General features: G+C 42.2%; 1 protein-coding gene across 1 annotated transcript in view; it reads right to left on the reverse strand.

The window, feature by feature from the left end:
• Positions 1–443: 443 nt before the first annotated feature.
• Positions 444–21,473, reverse strand: part of PCCB (propionyl-CoA carboxylase subunit beta) — a 96,058-nt gene continuing 75,028 nt past the window's right edge. The window contains exons 11-15 of the mRNA XM_069565060.1: positions 3,618–3,725; positions 3,292–3,392; positions 2,790–2,888; positions 1,769–1,868; positions 444–755 (exon numbers count right to left, since the gene is read on the reverse strand). Coding sequence (XP_069421161.1) covers positions 634–755; positions 1,769–1,868; positions 2,790–2,888; positions 3,292–3,392; positions 3,618–3,725 — 530 coding nt within the window. The 3' untranslated portion in view covers positions 444–633. The remainder of the gene's footprint in view (positions 756–1,768; positions 1,869–2,789; positions 2,889–3,291; positions 3,393–3,617; positions 3,726–21,473) is intronic.

Consider the following 21,473-nt stretch of genomic DNA (forward strand, 5'->3'; position numbering starts at 1 on the left):
ACATTTCCACAGGTTTGAAATTTTCCCAAAAAAGTTTTTTAAATCTGGGAACACATTTCTGGAAAGAAGTTAATAGAAGGTAAGCAATTACTATACAGCATATGCTTCCTAAGCATCTATTCTGATAGACACACACATGTATACAACACAATTATAAATACCTTTAATCCTCAACATTTCCTGAAGGAAACGGATAGCATACATCATTTAAATATTATACCATAAAAGTAAGAAAACTGATGCCTAAGTGGATAAGTAGCTCACTCTAAAGGCTTATTATCTCACCTTCAGAGAAAAAAGTTAATTCTTAGGGAAAGAAAGGAAAACAACACACAGATAAGGGTCAGCTCAAAGTGATCACACTAGAGTGTTTTCTTTCTAGTTTTCTTCATTTTTTCAGATTTCTACCACAAAGAAAGAAAAAGAAATTTGAGCTCAAAATATATCAGTTAAGATTTTTAATAAAATAATTTTACAGTAAGGCACAAATGAAATCTTTCTAGAATTTAATAAACTTAGCCATTTCAAGTGATTAATGGTATTTAGATTCCCAGGTTTCATGACTGCAAAGGCAGGGGTGTATACAAATGGCCAGGCAGTAATTAGCTCCTGGTTTTTCTTTCCCTGATTCATTTACAATGGAATATTCGCATGTTTCCTCCAAGGGCGCTGTACCTTCTTGCTGGCCAGGACATCCAGGTCACGGCAGATTCGGGCACGTGTGGAGGAAGGTTGGATGATGTCGTCCACAAACCCTGGGGAAGCACAGGAAAGGAAGCGGATCACCTGCTGCCCACCAAGCCCTCACATGGTGCCCAGTGTGGGCACCACCTTCTGGGGCCAACAGTGTGCATGTAGGGCCAGGCCGACACAAGAGAGGCTCAGTCCTGCGAACCTCCCCATGACCCCAGGAGCCCCCTGTTCCTCTGGCGGGTCCCAAACTGGCCCAGAAACATGCAGCAAGAAAAGGAAAATGTGAGCCCTCTTCCATCCTGTCAAGATGAATTTAGTACGGAATAAAATTAAGAAAGTGCACTTTCATTTTTAAAAACTCACTACAATCATCCGTCCCATCCTGTGCATAAGTCTGTCTTGCCACTTTCTTTGCCACTCTTCCCATCAGGAAGTGGACTGTACTTCTTCAGTTGGCCTTGTAAACTGCCTTGGCCAACAGAATGTAGCAAGAGTAACACTGCAACTTCCACACCTAAGCCTCAAGGCACCTTCTTTCCCCTCTCACCCTCTTGCTGCCCTCAGGACACCCTGCAGAGCACGTGGACGCACCTCCCAAAGAATAAGCAACCCCGTGAAGGAGAGTCCGGCTGACAGCCAGCACCAGCCATGTGAGTGGGGCCACCATGGGCTATCCAGCCCCAGTCAGGCAGCTAGATGACATACTTCCATGACTGATCCCAGCAGAACCACTACCCAGCTCAGCCCAGACCAGACCAAATGCTGACACAGAACTATGAGGGGAAGGTGCAGGGAGGTTATTTCAGACCACTTTGTTTTGAGTAGATTTTTCACAGTACTGGGTAGCTGGAATACCACAAAGAGAGATTTAGCCACTTCCAGCAATGTTTTCTTGATCAGTTACAAAGTGGCCCATACAGGCCTCTCTGCCCTTAAGTGATGATGGCTCAGGGTCCAGCCAGCCCTCACCAGTCTCCAGACTTAACAGGAAAGGCAAAGGTGGGCCTTCTGGAGCAAAATAAGCAGCAAGCAACCCAACAACTGAGCCGAGCTGCTCTCCCCACCACAGGCCCACCTCTCACGGCTGCAGGAAAAGGGTTGGCAAACTTCTCGATGTACTCTGCCTGAGCCGCCTCCACGTTCTCGTGCCCTTTGAAGATGATCTCCACAGCACCCTGTCACGAGAGGAGTTGGTGATCGCCCTGGAGGCCCCCGGAGACCAGAGTAGCCCTCCCCCCCCAACATCACTGGGAGTGATTGCAAAGTCTCGGTAAACAAAGTGTGCTGGAGAGCAGTGGCCACCCCAGGTGCCTGGAGCGACCGCCATAACCCCCCGGCTGCAATGGATGCTCAGCCACGGCTCCAATGACCGGGTGGCCCAGGCCGAGGCATCACCTGCCTCCCTAGATTCTGTCCTAATCTCTCCAAGTGCATTTGTCCTTCTCCAAGGCAAGATATTTGGCCCAGTTTCCACTGTTAAGAGTCAAGGCCCCCTTATCAAGGGAAGCAGAATGCTGTTACACTTTTTCATTATCCTGAGCCCTGAGCACACAACTCAATGGCCAGAGGCAGAGAAACTAAAATGCAAGTGTAGAAAAATGAGGCCTGAGAGAGAAGCCGTCCTGTCAGAACCCCTAAAAGTCAGCTTGGGGAGGCTGGGGCCTGGGAGATACCTAGTTCAACCCCGACAGCTATTTCAAAGCAAGAAAGGAGTGGTTAGTAGACTAGGCAACAGGGGGCACCCTGCCCAAAGTCAGCAGGGTAGGGACTACAGCTCGGCCCCCGTGGGCTGCAGGAGTGGCTCCAGGACCTCTTGGGAGCTGGGGATGGGGTTGGGGAAACATCCAGTCCTCCAACAACTGGTTCAGCTGACTCAGCCCTTTCTGTTCTACTGAATCCCTGAACCCACTCGAGGCCCCTACTACCCGGGTCCGTGCCTGAAGTGAGAGTGCAGGAGGGGGATTGCCAGGGTCTAGACCCCAACTCCCAGGAGGCCTGGCGACCCCAGGGGCCCAGGCCTTTTCCCAACACTTCCCAGCTGTGCGGGGAGAGTAGAGTCCCTGGAGCCCGGAGAAGGGGAAGCTGGAGGGTCTTACCTTTGCCCCCATGACGGCAATCTCCGCCGTGGGCCAGGCGTAGTTGGTGTCACCACAGAGGTGCTTGGAGCTCATGACATCATAGGCGCCACCGTAGGCCTAGAACAGTCCCAGATGCTGGATGTTAGAGCCTGAATCAGCCGGATCACATCCCTGTAGGACCCCAGGAAGCCAAGTTGAAGTGAGGATGGAAAGCAAGACTGGCCCTCCTGGGCTCCTGAAGGCCCAGGGCTGGGAGGCCCAGGAATACGAGGGCACAGCCACAGGCCTTTCGCAGTTCACGGTCATGGTCTTCCGGCCTTTTCCCACTCCCAGATGAGCAGGGACTTCTCTGCGAGGCGTCTCTGCAGGACCATCCACGCCGAGCCATCCTCGAGAACTTGTTAAGGGGAATGAGGCGTAGACTCCTTCCAGCACTGCTGACCCTCTCGGCCAGACCCCCAAACCCCAGGCCCCACCGCTGGGAGTGAGCGGGCTCCAGCCTCCAGCCTGAGCTCCTCACCTTCCTGGTGATGACCGTCACTTTGGGCACAGTGGCCTCTGCAAATGCGTAGAGCAGCTTGGCGCCGTGGCGGATGATGCCCCCATACTCCTGTGCGGTGCCTGTGGCAGGAGCAAGTTACTGGATACCCACAGAGTCTCCCCAGGGCCAACCCCCACTCTCAGCTGTGAGGGCTTCCCCTTCCCCACAGGGCCACCCCAGCCAGTCCCCACCTCCAGATGCCCAGAGGATGGCAACGTCACAAATCCTGTGCAAGAGGACCTCCACATAAAGCGGCGTCTCAGGGCAAAACCACCTCTCCTGACCCACCTCCCTCAGTGACTCACCAGGCAGGAAGCCAGGGACATCCACAAAAGTGATGAGGGGAATGTTGAACGAGTCACAGAATCGGACAAAACGAGCCCCTTTCACGGATGAATTAATGTCCAAGCATCCTAGAAAGAGAGAAACCAGTCCCAGCCCCACCCACACTGGGCAACCATTCGGAGCTGGTTTCTACAGGGGTACCAAAGTTTCGTCATCAGAGAAACTAAAGGAGAGCTTCATACTCCAAGAAAAACAGGGGGGACAGGAGACTCCCCCTGGCTCTGGCCAGAGGACCCAGCAGTGGCTCGGCCCCGGCGGCTGGCACCACACCCCAGCACAGACATCCAGCTTTTGTCTCGTGAGCTGAAGGGCAGCGGTCACCTGAGGCACAGCCCACCTCACCCCTGGAGCTGCAGTGGGAGGCCCTCATCCAAGGGCTGGTCTTCTAGAGTCTGTGTAGTTGCAATTGGATTCTGGCTCCAACAGCCACAGCCATGTGTTTGGGGAAATTACTTTCTGAGCCTGAGATTCCCCACCTTAAAAGGAAGGCTGTTACTTCCCCTACTATGGAGGTGGTGGGTTAGTCGTGAAGTTGTGTCCAACTCTTGCGACCTCGTGGACTATAGCTCGCCAGGCTCCTCTGTCCATGGGATTCTCCAAGCAAGAACCCTGGAGTGGGTTGCCATTTGCTTCTCCAGGGGATCCTTCCTGACCCAGGGATCGAACCAGGGTCCCCTGCATTACAGGCAGATTCTCTACCAACTGAGCCACCAGGGAAGCCCTACCATAGTTGTAAGGATTAAAGGAGACGGTATTGGTAAAATGGCACAGAAGAGAATAAGAGCTCAATTACTAGTAAGTCCCCTCACCCAGAACGGTCTACAGAGCATTCTATGAGGCCAGCATTATCCTGATACCAAAACTTCTTGTTTTGGGACAAGAAAATGCAAAGCAAAATCCCTCATGAAAAGTTCTGAGATATTAGAAAAACACTGCCAAGTGCAGTTTAACCCAAGAATCCAGAGTTGATCTAATGTGTGGAAAGCAGTGAAATTATTAAAAGAAAAAAACAATACGGTCATCACAACAGATACAAACATCTGAGGAAATCCAATATTCATAATTAAAAACCAGCAGTAAACTATGAGTGCAATGGAACTTCTACTGTCTGATAAAGAATGTCCATAAAAAACTTAAATACTCATGGATCAGAAGAATATATAAATTCCCAAACTGAACTATGCCAGTGCTGTCCAAGAGAACTTTCTATGATGAAGAAAATGTTCTGACTCTGTTATTTGTTGACATAGTAACAACTAGACACACGTGGCTACTGAACACCTGAAATATGACTAGGGAAAGTGAGAGACTAAGCTCCTAATCGTATTGAATCTTAATTACTTACACTATCTTATTATTTTAGATTTAAAGCTTAATAGGCTAACATAGCTGGACAAATTTGCATTTTCAAGCAATTACTATCAAAATCATAGGAAATGCCTTTGTAGAAACTGATAAGTCTGATCTTCAGGACCCAGATAATCATGATGATGTGATCACTAATCTAGAGCCAGACATCTTGGAATGTGAAGTCAAGTGGGCCTTAGAAAGCATCACTACGAACAAAGCTAGTGGAGGTGACAGAATTCCAGTTGAGCTGTTTCAAATCCTGAAAGATGATGCTGTGAAAGTGCTGCACTCAATATGCCAGCAAGTTTGGAAAACTCAGCAGTGGCCACAGGACTGGAAAAGGTCAGTTATCATTCCAATTGCAAAGAAAGGTAATGCCAAAGAATGCTCAAACTACCACACAATTGCACTCATCTCACAAACTAGTAAAGTAATGCTCAAAATTCTGCAAGCCAGACTTCAGCAATACGTGAACCGTGAACTCCCTGATGTTCAAGCTGGTTTTAGAAAAGGCAGAGGAACCAGAGATCAAATTGCCAATATCTGCTGGATCATGGAAAAAGCAAGAGAGTTCCAGAAAAACTGGAACTGCTTTATTGACTATGCCAAAGCCTTTGACTGTGTGGATCACAATAAACCGTGGAACATTCTGAAAGAGATGGGAAGACCAGACCACCTGACCTGCCTCTTGAGAAATCTGTATGCAGGCCAGGAGCAACAGTTAGAACTGGACATGGAACAACAAAATAGGAAAAGGAGTACATCAAGGCTATATATTGTCACCCTGCTTATTTAACTTCTATGCAGAGTACATCATGAGAAACGCTGGACTGGAAGAAACACAAGCTGGAATCAAGATTGCCGGAGAAATCTCAATAACCTCAGATATGCAGATGATACCACCCTTACGGCAGGAAGTGAAGAGGAACTAAAAAGCCTCTTGATGAAAGTGAAAGAGAAGAGTGAAAAAGTTGGCTTAAAGCTCAACATTCAGAAAACGAAGATCATGGCATCCGGTCCCATCACTCCATGGGAAATAGATGGGGAAACAGTGGAAACAGTGTCAGACTTTATTTTGGGGGGCTCCAAAATCAGTGCAGATGGTGACTGCAGCCATGAAATTAAAAGACGCTTACTCCTTGGAATAAAAGTTATGACCAACCTAGATACTATATTCAAAAGCAGAGACATGACTTTACCGACTAAGGTCCGTCTAGTCAAGGCTATGGTTTTTCCTGTGGTCATGTATGGATGTAAGAGTTGGACTGTGAAGAAGGCTGAACGCCGAAGAATTGATGATTTTGAACTGTGGTGTTGGAGAAGACTCTTGAGGGTCCTTTGGACTGCAAGGAGATCCAACCAGTCCATTCTGAAGGAGATTAGCCCTGGGATTCCTTTGGAAGGAATGATGCTAAAGCTGAAGCTCCAGTACTTTGGCCACCTCATGCAGAGTTGACTCACTGGAAAAGACTCTGATGCTGGGAGGGATTGGGGGCAGGAGGAGAAGGGGGCGACCCAGGATGAAATGGCTGGATGGCATCACGGACTCGACGGATGTGAGTCTGAGTGAACTCCGGGAGATGGTGATGGACAAGGAGGCCTGGAGTGCTGCGATTCATGGGGTCGCAAAGAGTCGGACACGACTGAGCGATTGAACTGAACGGAAAATTCATATGGTAATACAAAGGAGATAGACTGTCAAATGGTATTTTTTTTAAATAGCAGTATCAGAAGACTTCCACTAGCTAACCTGAAGACTCACAAAAGCAGGGTTTCTCTGTCTTAGCACTACCAACATTTTGGACAGAATGATTCTTTGCTATGGGGGTTTGACTTCTGCATGTAGAATGTTTAGTCACCATCTTTGGGTTAGACACACTAGATGTCAGGAGCCCCCCTCCACCCATCACACCCACTGTGACAATCAAAACTGTTTCCAATATAGCCACATGTTCCCAGTACATTGAAATTGTCCCTAGTTGAGAACCACCAAGAACCATAAAGCTTCAGAAATCAAGACAAGATGGCAGAAGCATAAAGTCGGGCAAAACCAGCAACCAAACAGGACAGATGGGGAAGAAATAGACCCAGAGAACTGATTTCAGACTACGCACCAAAACAATGTGGAAAGCAAGTCTTTCTTAACCAACGGTAATACTGTTTCACTCCATACTCTACACACGAAAATCAACCCAAAATGGATCACAGAGCTTAACATAACCCACAACCACAAAGCTCCAAGAAGGTGACTTGGACTATCTTCAAAACCTTGCAGTAGGCAAAGATTTCCTGGACAGGACACAAAAGCTCTAATCAGAAGTCAAACACTGATAAAAAGGATTTTACCACTTTTTAAAAATAATGTGAGTCAAAAGACTTAATTAAATAAACAAACAAGTCACAGAGCAGGAAAAAAATATTTAAAATATACAAATCTGACAAAGGGTTCACATCAGACTATATAAAGAATCTTAGAAATAAACAATAAAAAGACAACTCAAAAAATAAAAACAATAGGCAAAGCTTCCCTCTTGCTAAATGCCAGAGGGAATGTCTGAGATGACAGACGTGTTCTACATCTTATTTTGGATGGTGATTACAGGTTGGGAGTCTCCCCCTGGGTGGGGAAGAACCCTGGAGGAGGGCATGGCAACCCACTCTAGTTTTCTCGCCTGCAGAATCCCATGGAGCCTATGGTCCATAGGGTCACAAAGACATGACTGAAGTGATTTAGCACACATGAATTGTCAACTTGCCAAAACCCACCCAAATGAGCATGTAAAAGCTGTGCATTTTATGGCCTGTAAATTATAACTGTAAAAAAAAAATGTTTTAAATCTCCCCTCCTCCCTCTCTATCCAAATCTATGTTAATAAAGAATGCGAATGATGAGTCTTGGGATGAAGACAACTCTAAATTAAGAAACCGCAAGATGGAAAAGAGGTCAGAATAAAAATTAAAAGGAAGAAAAATATGAGCAATGACAACCAAAACAAGATAAAATCATTGGGGAATTGAAAATAGAAATGGAAAACCTGTGACCCTGAGCTGCCAAGAGTGGGCCCTAGGTCCAAGAGCTTGGCTGCCTCATCATAGTCCAGGCCTGTCAGAGCATCTGGCACCCAGGAAGTCCAATGAGCCCTGGCAAATTCTACAAGGAAGAAATAAGAACCGGTGCCAAGGGGGAGGAGAGAAAGGGGAGAGAAGGAGTGCGAGTTTAGGATTAGCAGATGTAAACCAGTATACATAAAATGGATAAACAACAAGGTCCTACTATATAGCATGGGGAACTATATTCAATACCCCATGGTTTATCATGACTATGAAAAATATATATATATTAATATATGTATAACTGAATCACTTTTTTTGTACAGCACAAGTTAACACAACATTGTAAATCAACTACATCAATACAAAAGAAACAGAAATGAGAACCATGACAAAGGCCTCCTCTGTGAGCCTCTGACACTTTATGACACTCCATAAATATCACAAAGAAAATTACAAAGTCAGAAGGAGGGAAGCTGAAGAACCACAATGGAACCAAGTATTCAGACCCCAGTCAGGGCTCAGGAAGGCCTTGGATAGAAGTCTACATATTTGAAGATAAAGTTTCCAGAATAAGCCACGCAGTTTCTTCAAAAGAGAGCTTGTGAGAATGTGCCTGTACCGGAGGGTGCCAGAATCTGCAGACATGGTCTCAGGACAAGAAATCTCTTTGTGCAGACACAGGAAATCATGTGAAGTCCACGCCAGGGACAGACACAGTGAGGAGGAGGAACTCAAGAATATGTGAACAGATGAGAACTCACCACAGGAGCAAAATGCACAGTCAGTGCGTAAACATGATTTCTAAACAACAAAACGGCAGAACAGACAGCACCTAGCTCCTATCCTCAAAGAGAAGCATCAAAAAACAAGCAAAAACAGTCAGAACTAACTTTGTCCACATTCTGAAACAGACAAGTTAAGCAAAAGCTGAAATGGGAAAAAGGCAATTTAGAAACTGCCGAAAAGCTTTGTGGAATTTTGAATTACACTTTCCCCACATTCTCCCTGGTTCTAGAGGAAGAAAAGACGACCTCAGACACAAATCTCCATGTAGGTCTGTTCTACCTTGTGTGAGGGCGCCCTGAAAGATGGTGCAAGCCTTTCATCTCTGTACCTAACTCAGAACTCATCCAGACCACAAAAGTAGCAGCCAACACTCACTGTGAGAAAAAAGAACCACCGACAGACATCTGAGGCAAAAGATTACAGTTGAGATCATCTAAGGCCAGGGAGGAAAAAAACAGGCAGCATGGGGGTTTGGCGGGGGTGGGGCAGAATTTGGACATTCTAGAGCCACTGTATCTACAAGGGAATTCAGAAAGAGGCAGATATGACTAGAGCGAGATGTATGCTCAGAAAAGATCTGAGAAGGGAAATTAGAGCGCACCTTGAATAGATCAGTGAAACAAAACAGAGCCCAGAAATAAACCCACAGAGCTAAGGACAATTAATCTTTGACAAAGAAGGCAGTATACAATGGGAAAAAACAGTCTTTCAGCAAATGAAATTAAGAAAGTTGGGCAGCAACATGTAAACCACCCTCTGAGCATACTCAAAAAGAAATTCAAAATGGCCAAAACCTTAAATGTACGACAAGACACCATAAAACTCCAAGAACAGTACATGTGCAAAACATTCTGACATAAATCGCACCCATGTTTCCATAAGTCAGTCTCTCATGGCAACAGAAATAAAAGCAAAAATAAACAAATGAGATCAACCAAGCATATAAGCTTTCAAACAGCAAAGGAACCCATAAACAAAATGAAAAAGACAAACTTCCAACTCAGAGAAGATATTTGCAAATGATGCAACCAGCAAAGGCTTAATTTCCAAAATATATAAACAGCTTCTACAATTCAATAACAAAAAAGCAAATAACCAACCAAAAAATGGTCAGAAGGCCTAAACAGACATTTATTTCTCCAAAGAAGACACACTGATGGCCAATAGCCACATGAAAATATGCTCATCACTGCTAATTATTAAATAAATGTAAATCAAAACTACAATGAGGTACCACCTCACACCAGTCAGAATGACCACATTAAAAAGTCTAGAAATAATAAATGCTGGAGAGAGAGCAGGAAAATGAGTGTAGTTCAACACAAAACCTCCGTATGGAGGTTCCTCAAAAAACTAAAAATAGAGGTGAAGTATGACACAGCAATCTCACTCCTAGGCATATACCCGGACAAACTATAATTTGAAAATATGCATGGATTCCTATTGTTCATAACAGCACTATTTACATCAGCCAAGACATGGAAAGGGACTCTGGTGGCTCAGAGGTAAGACATGGAAAGAACCTAAATGTCCAGTGACAGAATGATGTGTGTGGTGTATACACATACAGAATGGAATATTACTCAGCCATTAAAAAGAATGAAATAATGCCATCTGCAGCAACATGGATAGACCAACGGATTATCACATTAAGTGAAGTAAGTCAGAAACAGAAGAATAAATACCATATATCACTTATATGTGGGATACAGAATATGACACAAGTGAACATATGTACTAAACAGAAACAGACTCAGAGACAGAGAACAAACATACTCACGGTGCCCAAAGGGGAGGGTGTATGGGGGAAGTAAAATCAGGAGTTTGGTTGTTAGCAGGTGCAATCTATTATATAGAGAGTGGATAAACAACAAGGTCCTACTGTATAGCACAGGGGAAAATATTCAACATCCTGTGATAAAACAGAATGCAACTGACTATGCAGTATAGCAGAAATTAACACAAAACTGTAAATCAACTATCAGTTCAGTTCAGTCACTCAGTCGTGTTCAACTCTCTGCAACCACAAGAACTGCAGCATGCCAGGCCTCTCTATCCATCACCAACTCCCAGAGTTTACCCAAACTCATGTGCACTGAGTCAACGATGCCATCTAACTGTACTTCAATAAAATATTTCTAAAAAAGAAAATATCTTGAGATGAATGAAAATGAAATAACATTACAAAACAAAAGACCTGAGAGGATCTTAAGCTTTAACCTTGGGCTGATCCCTAAACTCTGTCTAAGTCTAGCCAAGTGTTGAAAGAAAGCCTCTATACAGAGCCAAATTGCAAAGACTAAAAGAGATGTTTTCTTATCTTTCTATTTTGGCACCTCAGTCACAAACAGTAGTTGGACACAAGCTAAGGAAGAGAACAAGGAACACAGCCCCTGCAAAACCAGTTAGGAAAAGTCACTAGACAAACAGACTGCTACAGCATTCAACAATCAGAAAACAACAAACTCTGGAAAAGGGGGAAAATGTGATCCCAGAGTTCAACACATTATAATATTCAAGTGTTCAGTTTTCAACAGCAATAAAAAAAAAGCATACAGAGAAACAGGAAAGTAGAATCATTCAAATGAACAAAATAAACATAAACAATCATCCTTAAGGAAGCCCAGACAATAAATTTACTAAACAAAGGTTTTAAAACAACTGTTTTAAATATGCTCAAGGAGGTAAAGAAAAACATGAAGAACTAAACAAACAAACAAAAAACAGGAAAAAAAAATGTATGGACAAAATGAGACTATCAATGGAGAAACAAATTATAAAAAAGAACCAAACAAATTCTATTACTAAAAAGTACAATAACGGAAGCGAAAATATCGCTACAGGGGTTCAACAGAATTGAGAAGACAGGAAGAAGGATGAGGAATCCTGAAAATATAAAAACTTATATTATCCAATCAAAGGAACAGAAGGAAAAGAAAAACTGAAGTGATTAGAGACTAATGGACTATGAATATCATGAAGTAAACCAATATATACAGCAAGTCAGTACCGTAAGGAGGAGAGAGGAGAAATGAGTAGAGACATTGTTTGAACAAATAATATCCAAAAAATTTCTCAAATTTGGCACAAGATGTGAAGAAACAAAACCAAGAACTGTAAGCCTAAGTAGAATAAACTCACACATATCCACGCTGAGACACATTATAGTCAAACTATTTAAAGAAAAAGAATCCTGAAAGTAGCAAAAGTAAGTGATTAATCAAATACAAAGAATCGTCAATAAGACTACAAACTGATTTCTCAGCAGAAACCATGGAGGCCAGAAGACAACGGGATACATATGTAATGTAAAGCGATGAAAGTTCTGTTTTTTATTTATTTTCTTATTGAAGGACAATTACTTTACAGAATTGTGTTGTTTTCTGTCAAACCTCAACATGAATCAGCCATAGGTATACCTATGTCCCCTCCCTCTTGAACCTCCCTCCCATCTCCCTCCCCATGCCACCCCTCTAGGTTGATACAGGCCCCTGTTTGAGTTTCCTGAAACATACAGAAAATTCCCATTTGCTATCTATTTTACATACGGTAATGTAAGTTTTCATGTTACTCTCTCCATACATCTCATCCTCTCCTCCCCTCTCCCCATGTGCATAAGTCTATTCTGTGTCTGTTTCTCCACTGCTGCCCTGTAAATAAGTTCTTCAGTACCATTTTTCTAGATTCCATATACACGTGTTCAGTTCAGTTCAGTCACTCAGTCATGTCCGACTCTTTGCGACCCCATGAATTGCAGCACGCCAGGCCTCCCTGTCCATAACCAACTCCCAGAGTTCACTCAAACTTACGTCCATTGAGTTGGTGATGCCATCCAGCCATCTCATTCTCTGTTGTCCCCTTCTCCTCCTGCCCCCAATCCCTCCCAGCATCAGAGTCTTTTTCAATGAGTCAACTCTTCGCATGAGGTGGCCAAAGTATTGGCGTTTCAGCTTTAGCATCAGTCCTTCCAATGAACACCCAGGACTGATCTCCTTTAGAAAGGACTGGTTGGATCTCCTTACAGTTCAAGGGACTCTCAAGAGTCTTCTCCAACACCACAGTTCAAAAGCATCAATTCTTTGGCGCTCAGCTTTCTGCACAGTCCAACTCTCACATCCATACATGACCAATGGAAAAACCATAGCCTTGACTAGACGGACTTTTGTTGGCAAAGTAATGTCTCTGCTTTTGAATATGCTATCTAGGTTGGTCATAACTTTTCTTCCAAGGAGTAAGTGTCTTTTAATTTCATGGCTGCAATCACCATCTGCAGTGATTTTGGAGCCCAGAAAAATAAACTCTGACACTGTTTCCACTGTTTCCCCATCTATTTCCCATGAAGTGATGGGACCAGATGGCATGATCTTTGTTTTCTGAATGTTGACCTTTAAGCCAACTTTTTCGCTCTCCTCTTTCACTTTCATCAAGAGGCTTTTTAGTTCCTCTTCCCTTTCTGCCATAAGGGTGGTGTCATCTGCATATCTGAGGTTATTGATATTTCTCCCGGCAATCTTGATTTCAGCTTGTGCTTCTTCCAGCCCAGCATTTCTCATGATGTACTCTGCATATAAGTTAAATAAACAGGGTGACAATATATGTGTTAGACTATGATATTTACCTTTCTCTTTCTGACTCACTTCACTCTGTATAATAGGTTCTAGGTTCATCCACCTCATCAGAACTGACTCAAATGCTTTCCTTTTTATGGCTGAGTAATATTCCATAGTGTATATTTACCACAACTCCTTTATCCATTCATCTGTTGATGGATATCTAGGTTGCTTCCATGTTTGAGCGACTGTAAATACTGCTGCAATGAACAATGGGACACATGTGTCTTTTTCAATTTTGGTTTCCTCAGGGCAGATGCCTAGGAGTGGGATTGCTGGGTCATATGGTGGTTTTATTCCTAGTTTCTTAAGGAATCTCCATACCATCTTCCATCATGGCTGTATCAATTTACATTCCTACCAACAGTGCAAGAGCGTCCCCTTTTCTCCACACCCTCTCCAGCATTTATTGTTTGTAGACTTTTTGATGATGGCCATTCTGACCAGTGTGAGGCAATATCTCATTGTAGTTTTGATTTGGATTTCTCTAATAATGAGCGATGTTGAGCATCTTTTCATGTGTTTGTTAGCCATCAGTATGTCTTCTTAGGAGAAACATCTGTTTAGGTCTTTTTCCCACTTTTTGATTGGGTTGTTTGATTTTCTGGCATTGAGTTCTATGAGCTGCTTGTATATTTTGGAAATTCATCCTTTGTCATTGTTTCATTTGCTATTATTTTCTCCCATTCTGAAGGCTGTCTTTTCACCAGCCTTAGTTTCCTCTGCTGTACAAAAGCTTTTAAGTTTAATCAGGTCCCACCTGTTTACTTTTGTTTCTATTTCCATTACTCTAGGAGGTGGGTCATAAGATCTTGCTTTGATTTACGTCATCAAGTATTCTGTCTATGTTTTCCTCTAAGAGTTTTATAGTTTCTGGTCTTGCATTTAGGTCTTTAATCTATTTTGAGTATATCTTTGTGTATGGTGTTAGAAAGTGTTCTAATTTCATTCTCTTACACACAGCTGTCCAGTTTTCCCAGCACCAGTTATTGAAGAGGCTGTCTTTCCCCCGCTGTATATTCTTGCCTTCTTTGTCAAAAATAAGGTACCCATAGGTGCATGGGTTTATTTCTGGGCTTTCTATCTTGTTCCATGGGTCCATATTTCTGTTTTTGTGCCAGTAACATGCTGTCTTGATGACTGTAGCTTTGTAGTATAATCTGAAGTGAAGAAGGTTGATTCCTCCAGCTCCATTCTTCTTTCTCAAGACTGCCTTGGCTATTTGGGAGCTTTTGTGTTTCCATATGAATTGTGAAATTTTTTTGTTCTATTTCTGTGAAAAATGCCACTGGTGATTTGATAAGGTTCACACTGAATCTGTAGATTGCCTTTGGTAGTATAGTCTGTTTCACAATATTGATCCTTCCTACCCAGGAACATGGAATATCTCCCCATCTGTATATGTCATCTTTGATTTCTTCCATCAGTGTCTTACAGTTTTCTGTGGACAGTTCTTTTGTCTCAAGTAAATTTATTCCTAGATATTTAATTCTTTTTGTTGCAATAGTGAATAGGATTCCTTAATTTCTCTTTTTGATTTTTCATTGTTAGTATACAGAAATGCAAGTGATTTCTGTGTATTGATTTTGTATCCTGCACTTTGCTAAATTCACTGATTAGCTCTAGTAATTTTCTGATACTATCTTTAGGGTTTTCTATGTACAGTATCATGTCATCTGCATACCATGAGCACGTTATTTCTTCTTTTCCAATCTGGATTCTTTTTACTTCTTTTTCTTCTCTGATTGCTGTAGCCAGGACTTCCAGAACTATGTTGAATAACAGTAGTGAAAGTTGACACCCTTGTCTTGTTCCTATTTTTAAGGGGATTGCTTTCAGTTTTTCACCATTGAGAATAATGTTTGCTGTAGGTTTCTCATATTTGGCCTTTATGTTGAGGTAGGTTCTTTCTATGCCCATTTTTTGAAGAGTTTTAATCATAAATGGGTGCTGAATTTTGTCAAAGGTTTTTCTCCATCTATTGAGATTATCATATGGTTTTTATCTCTCAATTTGTTAATATGGTTTCTCAAATTGATTGATTGGAATATATTGAAGAATCCTTGCATTCCTAGAATAAATCCAACTTGATCATGATGTATGAGCTTTTCAGTGTGTTGCTGAATTCTGTTTGCTAAAATTCTGTTGAGGATTTTTGCATCTATGTTCTTCAGTGATATTGGCCTGTAGCCTGTGCTGTCTTTGTCTGTTTTTGGAATCACGGTGATGATGGCCTCATAGAGTGAGTTTGGAAGTGTTCCTTCCTCTGCGATTTTTTGAAAGATTTTGGAAGGATAGGCATTAGCTCTTTAAATGTTCTATAGAATTCTCCTGTGAAGGAAGCCATCTGGTCCTGGGCTTTTGTTTTGGGGGAAATTTTTGATCACAGTTTCAATTTCAGTGTTTGTAACTGGGTTGTTCATAATTCCTATTTCCTCCTGGTTCAGTCTTAGGAAATTGAACTTTTCTAAGAATCTGTCCATTTCTTCCAGATTATCCATTTTATTCCCATATAGTTGTCCATAAGTGAAGTGAAGTCGCTCAGTCGTGTCCGACTCTTTGCGACCCCGTGGACTGTAGCCCACCAGGCTCCTCCGTCCATGGGATTCTCCAGGCAAGAATACTGGAGTGGGTTGCCGTTTCTTTCTCCAGGGGATCTTCCCGACCCAGGGATCGAACCCAGGTCTCCTACATAGCAGGCAGACTATTAACCTCTGATCCACCAGTTGTCCATAATAGTCTTTTATAATCCTTTGTATTTCTGCATTGTCTGTTGTAACCTCTCCATTTTCTAATTTTGTTGATTTGATGCTTCTCTCTTTTTTTCTTGATGAGTCTGGCTAAAGGTTTGTCAGTTTTACTTATCTTCTCAAAGAATGAGCTTTTAGTTCTATTAAGCTTAGAGTTGGACTGTGAAGAAAGCTGAGCACTGAAGAATCGATGCTTTCGAACTGTGGTGTTGGAGAAGACTCTTGAGAGTCCCTTGGACTGCAAGGAGATCCAACCAGTCCATTCTAAAGGAGATCGGCCCTGGGTGTTCTTTAGAAGAAACGATGCTAAAGCTGAAACTCCAGTACTTTGGCCACCTCGTGTGAAGAGTTGACTCGTTGGAAAAGACTCTGATGCTGGGAGGGATTGGGGGCAGGAGGAGAAGGGGATGACAGAGGATGAGATGGCTGGATGGCATCTCACCAACTCGATGGACGTGAGTTTGAGTGAACTCTGGGAAAATGGTGATGGACAGGGAGGCCTGGCGTGGTGCGATTCATGGGGTCGCAAAGAGTCAAACACAACTGAGCGACTGACCTGACTGTTTCTTTCACTGTTTTTCATTTATTTCTGCTAGGATCTTTATGATTTCTTTCCTTCTACTAATTTGCAAGGGCGGGGGGGGCGGGAGGGGGGTTGTTCTTCTTTTTCCAGTTGTTTTAGGTGTAAAGTTACATTGTCTATTCAATGTTTTTCTTGTATCTTGAGGTAGGATTGTATTGCTATAAACTTCCCTCTTAGAACTGCTTTTGGTACATCCCATAGGTTTTGAGTTGTGTTTTCACTGTTACTTGTTTCTAGAAATTATTTTATTTCCCTTTTGATTTCTTCAGTAATCTGTTGATTATTTACAAATGTGTTGCTTAATCTCTCCAGGTGCTTGTATTTCTTACAGTTTTTCTCATGTAATTGATATCTAGTCTCATAGCGTTGTGGTTGGAGAAGATGCTTGATGCCATTTCAATTATCTTAAATTTACTGAGGTTTGATTTGCAATTAAAGATGTGGTCCATCCTGTAGAATGTTCCATGTGCACTTGAGAAGGTGTATTCATCTGCATTTGGTTGGAATGTCCTGCAGATATCAATGAGATCCATCTCATCTAATGTATCATTTAAGACTTGTATTTCCTTAATAAGTTTCTGTTGTGATGATCTGTCCATTGGTGTCGGGGGGTGGTGTTAAAGTCTCCTACTATTATTGTGTTACTGTCCATTTCTCCTTTTATGTCTGTTAGTGTTTGTCTTATGTATTGAGGTGCTCCTGTGTTGGGTGCATAAATATTTATAATTGTTATGTCTTCCTCTTGGATTGATCCCTTGGTCATAATGTACTATCCTTTCTTATCTCTTGTAATATTCTTTACTTTAAGGTTTAATTGTCAGATATGAGGACGGCTACTCCAGCTTTCTTTTCCTTCCTATTGGCATGGAACATATTTTACCATCCTCTCACTTTCAGTCTGTATGTGTCTTTAGGTCTAAAGCAGGTTTCTTATCGACAGCATATATATGGGTCTTGTTTTTGTATCCATTTAGCCAGTCTGTGTCTTTTGGTTGGAGCATTTAATCTATTTACATTTAAAGTAGCTACCGATATATATGTTCCTGTTGCATATTAAAAAGCAGAGACATTACTTTGCCAACAAAGGTCCATCTAGTCAAGGCTATGGTTTTTCCAGTGGTCATGTATGGATGTGAGAGTTGGACTGTGAAGAAAGCTGAGTGCCGAAGAATTGATGCTTTTGAACTGTGGTGTTGGAGAAGACTCTTGAGAGTCCCTTGGACTGCAAGGAGATACAACCAGTCCTTTCTAAAGGAGATCAGTCCTGGGTGTTCTTTGGAAGGAATGATGCTAAAGCTGAAACTCCAGTACTCTGGCCACCTCATGTGAAGAATTGACTCATTGGAAAAGACTCTGATGCTGGGAGGGATTAGGGGCAGGAGGAAAAGGGGATGACAGAGGATGAGATGGCTGGATGGCATCACTGACTCAATGGATGTTTGAGTGAACTCTGGGAGTTGGTGATGGTCAGGGAGGCCTGGCGTGCTGCAATTCATGGGGTCGCAAAGAGTCGGACACGACTGAGCAACTGAACTGAACTGAATTGAACTGACTGCCATTTTCTTAATTGTTTGGGGTTGATTTTGTAGATCTTTTTTCTTCTCTTGAATTTCTTGGCTATATAAGTCCCTTTAACATTTGTTGTAAAGCTAATTTGGTCGTACTGAATTCTCTTAATTTTTGCTTGTCTGAAGAGCTTTTGATTTCTCCATCAATTTTGAATGGGACCCTTGCAGGGTACAATAATCTTGGTTGTAGATTTTTTCCTTTCAGTACTTTAAATATATGCTGCCATTCCCTTCTGGCCTGCAGAGTTTCTGCTGAAAGATAGCTGTTAAGCGTATGGGGTTTCCCTTGTATGTTACTTGCTGCTTCTCCCTTGTGGCTTTTAATATTCTTTCTACGTGTTTAGTCTTTGTTAGCTTGATTAGTATGTGTCTTGGCATGTTTTTCCTTGGGTTTATCCTGTATGGGACTCTTTGCGCATCTTGGACTTGATTAACTATTTCCTTTTCCTTGTTGGGGAAATTTTCAATGATAATGTCTTCAAAAATTTTCCCATACCCTTTCTTTTTCTCTTCTTCTTCTGGGACCCCTATAATTTGAATGTTGGTGCATTTGATATTGTCCCAGAGGTCTCTGATACAATCCTCACTTCATTTTTTTTTTTTTACTTTATTCTGCTGTACAGAAGTTATTTCCACCATTTTATCTTCCAGCTCACTGATTTGTTCTTCTGCTTCAGATGTTCTGCTATTGGTTTTTTCTAAAGTGTTTTTAATTTCAGTAATTGTGTTGTCTGTCTCTGTATATTTATTCTTTAATTCTTCTAGGTCTTTGTTAATTGATTCTTACATTTTCTCCATTCTTTTATCAAGGTTTTTTATCATCTTTACTATCATTATTCTGAATTCTCTTTCAGGTGGTTTGCCTATTTCCTCTTCATTTATTTGGACTTCTGCATTTCTAGCTTGTTCCTTCATTTGTGTAGTATTTCTCTGCCTTTTCATTATTTTTTTTTAACTTATTGTGTTTCAGGTTTCCTTTTCCCAGGCTTCAAGGCTGAATTCTTTCTTCCTTTTGGTTTTTGCCTTCCTAAGTTTGGGCCAGTGGTTTGTGTAAGCTTCGTATAGGTGAGATTTGTGCTGCGCTTTTATTTGTTTGTTTTTAATCTGATGGGCAAGGCTGAGTGATATTTTCCTTTTGTTTGTTGTTTAGATGAGGCATCCTGCACAGGGGGCTACTGGTTGTTGGGTGATGCTGGGTCTTGTATTCAAGAGGTTTCCTTTGCATGAGTTCTCACTATTTGATACTCCCTAGGGTTAGTCCCATGGATGGGGGAGCCTGGTGGGCTGCAGTCCATGGGGTCGCTGGGAGTCGGACACAACTGAGCAACTTCACCTTCACTTTTCACTTTCATGCACTGGGGAAGGAAATGGCAACCCACTCCAGTGTTCTTGCCTGGAGAATCCCAGGGACAGGGGAGCCTGGTGGGCTGCCGTCTATGGGGTCACACGGTTGGACACGACTGAAGCGACTCAGCAGCAGCAGCAGCAGGGTTAGTTCTCTGGTAGTCCATGGTCTTGGAGTCAGTGCTTCCACTCTAAAGGCTCAGGGCTTGATCTTGTGCTGGAGGTTGAAGGTCTGAGATCGAGGTGCCTGGCGTGGTCAGGTGAAGACACTCTTCCAAGCCACAGACTCATCACTGGATCCTCCCCTCTCTGAAGCAAGGTGCTGGAGGGATACCCCAGTGTCTGCAGCAGACAGACTGCCAGGCAGAATGTGGTGGCAGTCTTTGCTCCTCCTATTTTTTTTTAATAGTAGTTTTATTTTTTAGTATTTTGAGAATCCTCTATACTGTTCTGAATAGTGGCTGTACCAATATACATTCCCACTAATAGTATACAAGGGCTCCTTTTTCTCCACATCTTTGCCAACATTTATTTGTGTTCATTTTGATGATAGCTATTCTGACAGGCGTGAGGTGATATTTCATTGTGGGTTTGATTTTTCATTTCCCTGATGATCAGCGAGGTTGAGGATATTTTCATGGGCATGTTTGCCATTTGTATTTCTTCTCTGGAAAAATGTCTATTCAGTGCTTCTGCCCTAGTAATTTCCACTCCTAAGTATGTATCCAAAAAAAAAAAAAACACACCACTAATTCAAAAAGATACATGCACTCCAACGTGCACAGCAGCATTATTTATAATTGCCAAGATACGTAAGCAACATAAGTGTCAATCAACAGATGAACAGATAGAGAAAAATGGTATATATGTATATTGGGCTTCCCTGGTGGCTCATCAGTAAAGAATCTGCCTGCAATGTGGGAGACCTGGGTTCATCCTTGGGTTGGGAAGATCACCTGGAAACAGGAATGACTATTCCTCCGGTATTCTTGCCTGGAGAATAACATGGACAGAAGAGCCTGGCCAGCTACAGTCCACTGGGTCGAAAGAGTCAGACATGACTGAGTGGCTAACACTCATACATATAATGGAATACTACTCAGACATACAAAGAATGAAATTTTGCCATTTGTGGCAACATGGATGGACTTGGAGAGCATTATACTAAGCGAAATAAGCCAGTATCATACAAATACTGTATATCACTTATATATGGAATCTAAAAAATATAAGAAACTAGTGTATACAACCAAAAAGAATCAGACACAGATGTAGACAACAAACTAGTGGTTGTCAATGGGGAGAAATAAGACAGGAGGAGCAATATAGGGGTAAGAGAGTAAGAGACACAAGGTATAAAGTAAGCTATGGGATACATTGTATAACATAGTGAATGCAGTCAATATTTTATAACTATAAATATTTTTAAATTATAACCTTTAAAAATTGTGAATTACTATATTTATACTATATTATACAGCAAATAAATATACTTTAATTAAAAATTTAAGAAACAAAATGCTGAAAAAGTAAAATCTCAACCAAGAAGTCTACACTTGGCAAGCTGTCCTTCAAAAATGAGGGACAAATTAAGACGTTTCTAGATAAACAAGCTGAAGAGTTTGTTACCACTATGCCTGCCCTACAAAAAATGGTAAAGCAAGCCCACCAGGTTGAAATAAAAAGATAGTAGATGGTATCACAAAACCGTATAAAGAAATCAAGATCTCCAGTAAAGATAACTACATGGGGAAAATGAAAGTCATTATTA

This window comes from Ovis canadensis, chromosome 1, assembly GCF_042477335.2.
Source record: "Ovis canadensis isolate MfBH-ARS-UI-01 breed Bighorn chromosome 1, ARS-UI_OviCan_v2, whole genome shotgun sequence".
Classification (NCBI taxonomy): domain Eukaryota; kingdom Metazoa; phylum Chordata; class Mammalia; order Artiodactyla; family Bovidae; genus Ovis; species Ovis canadensis.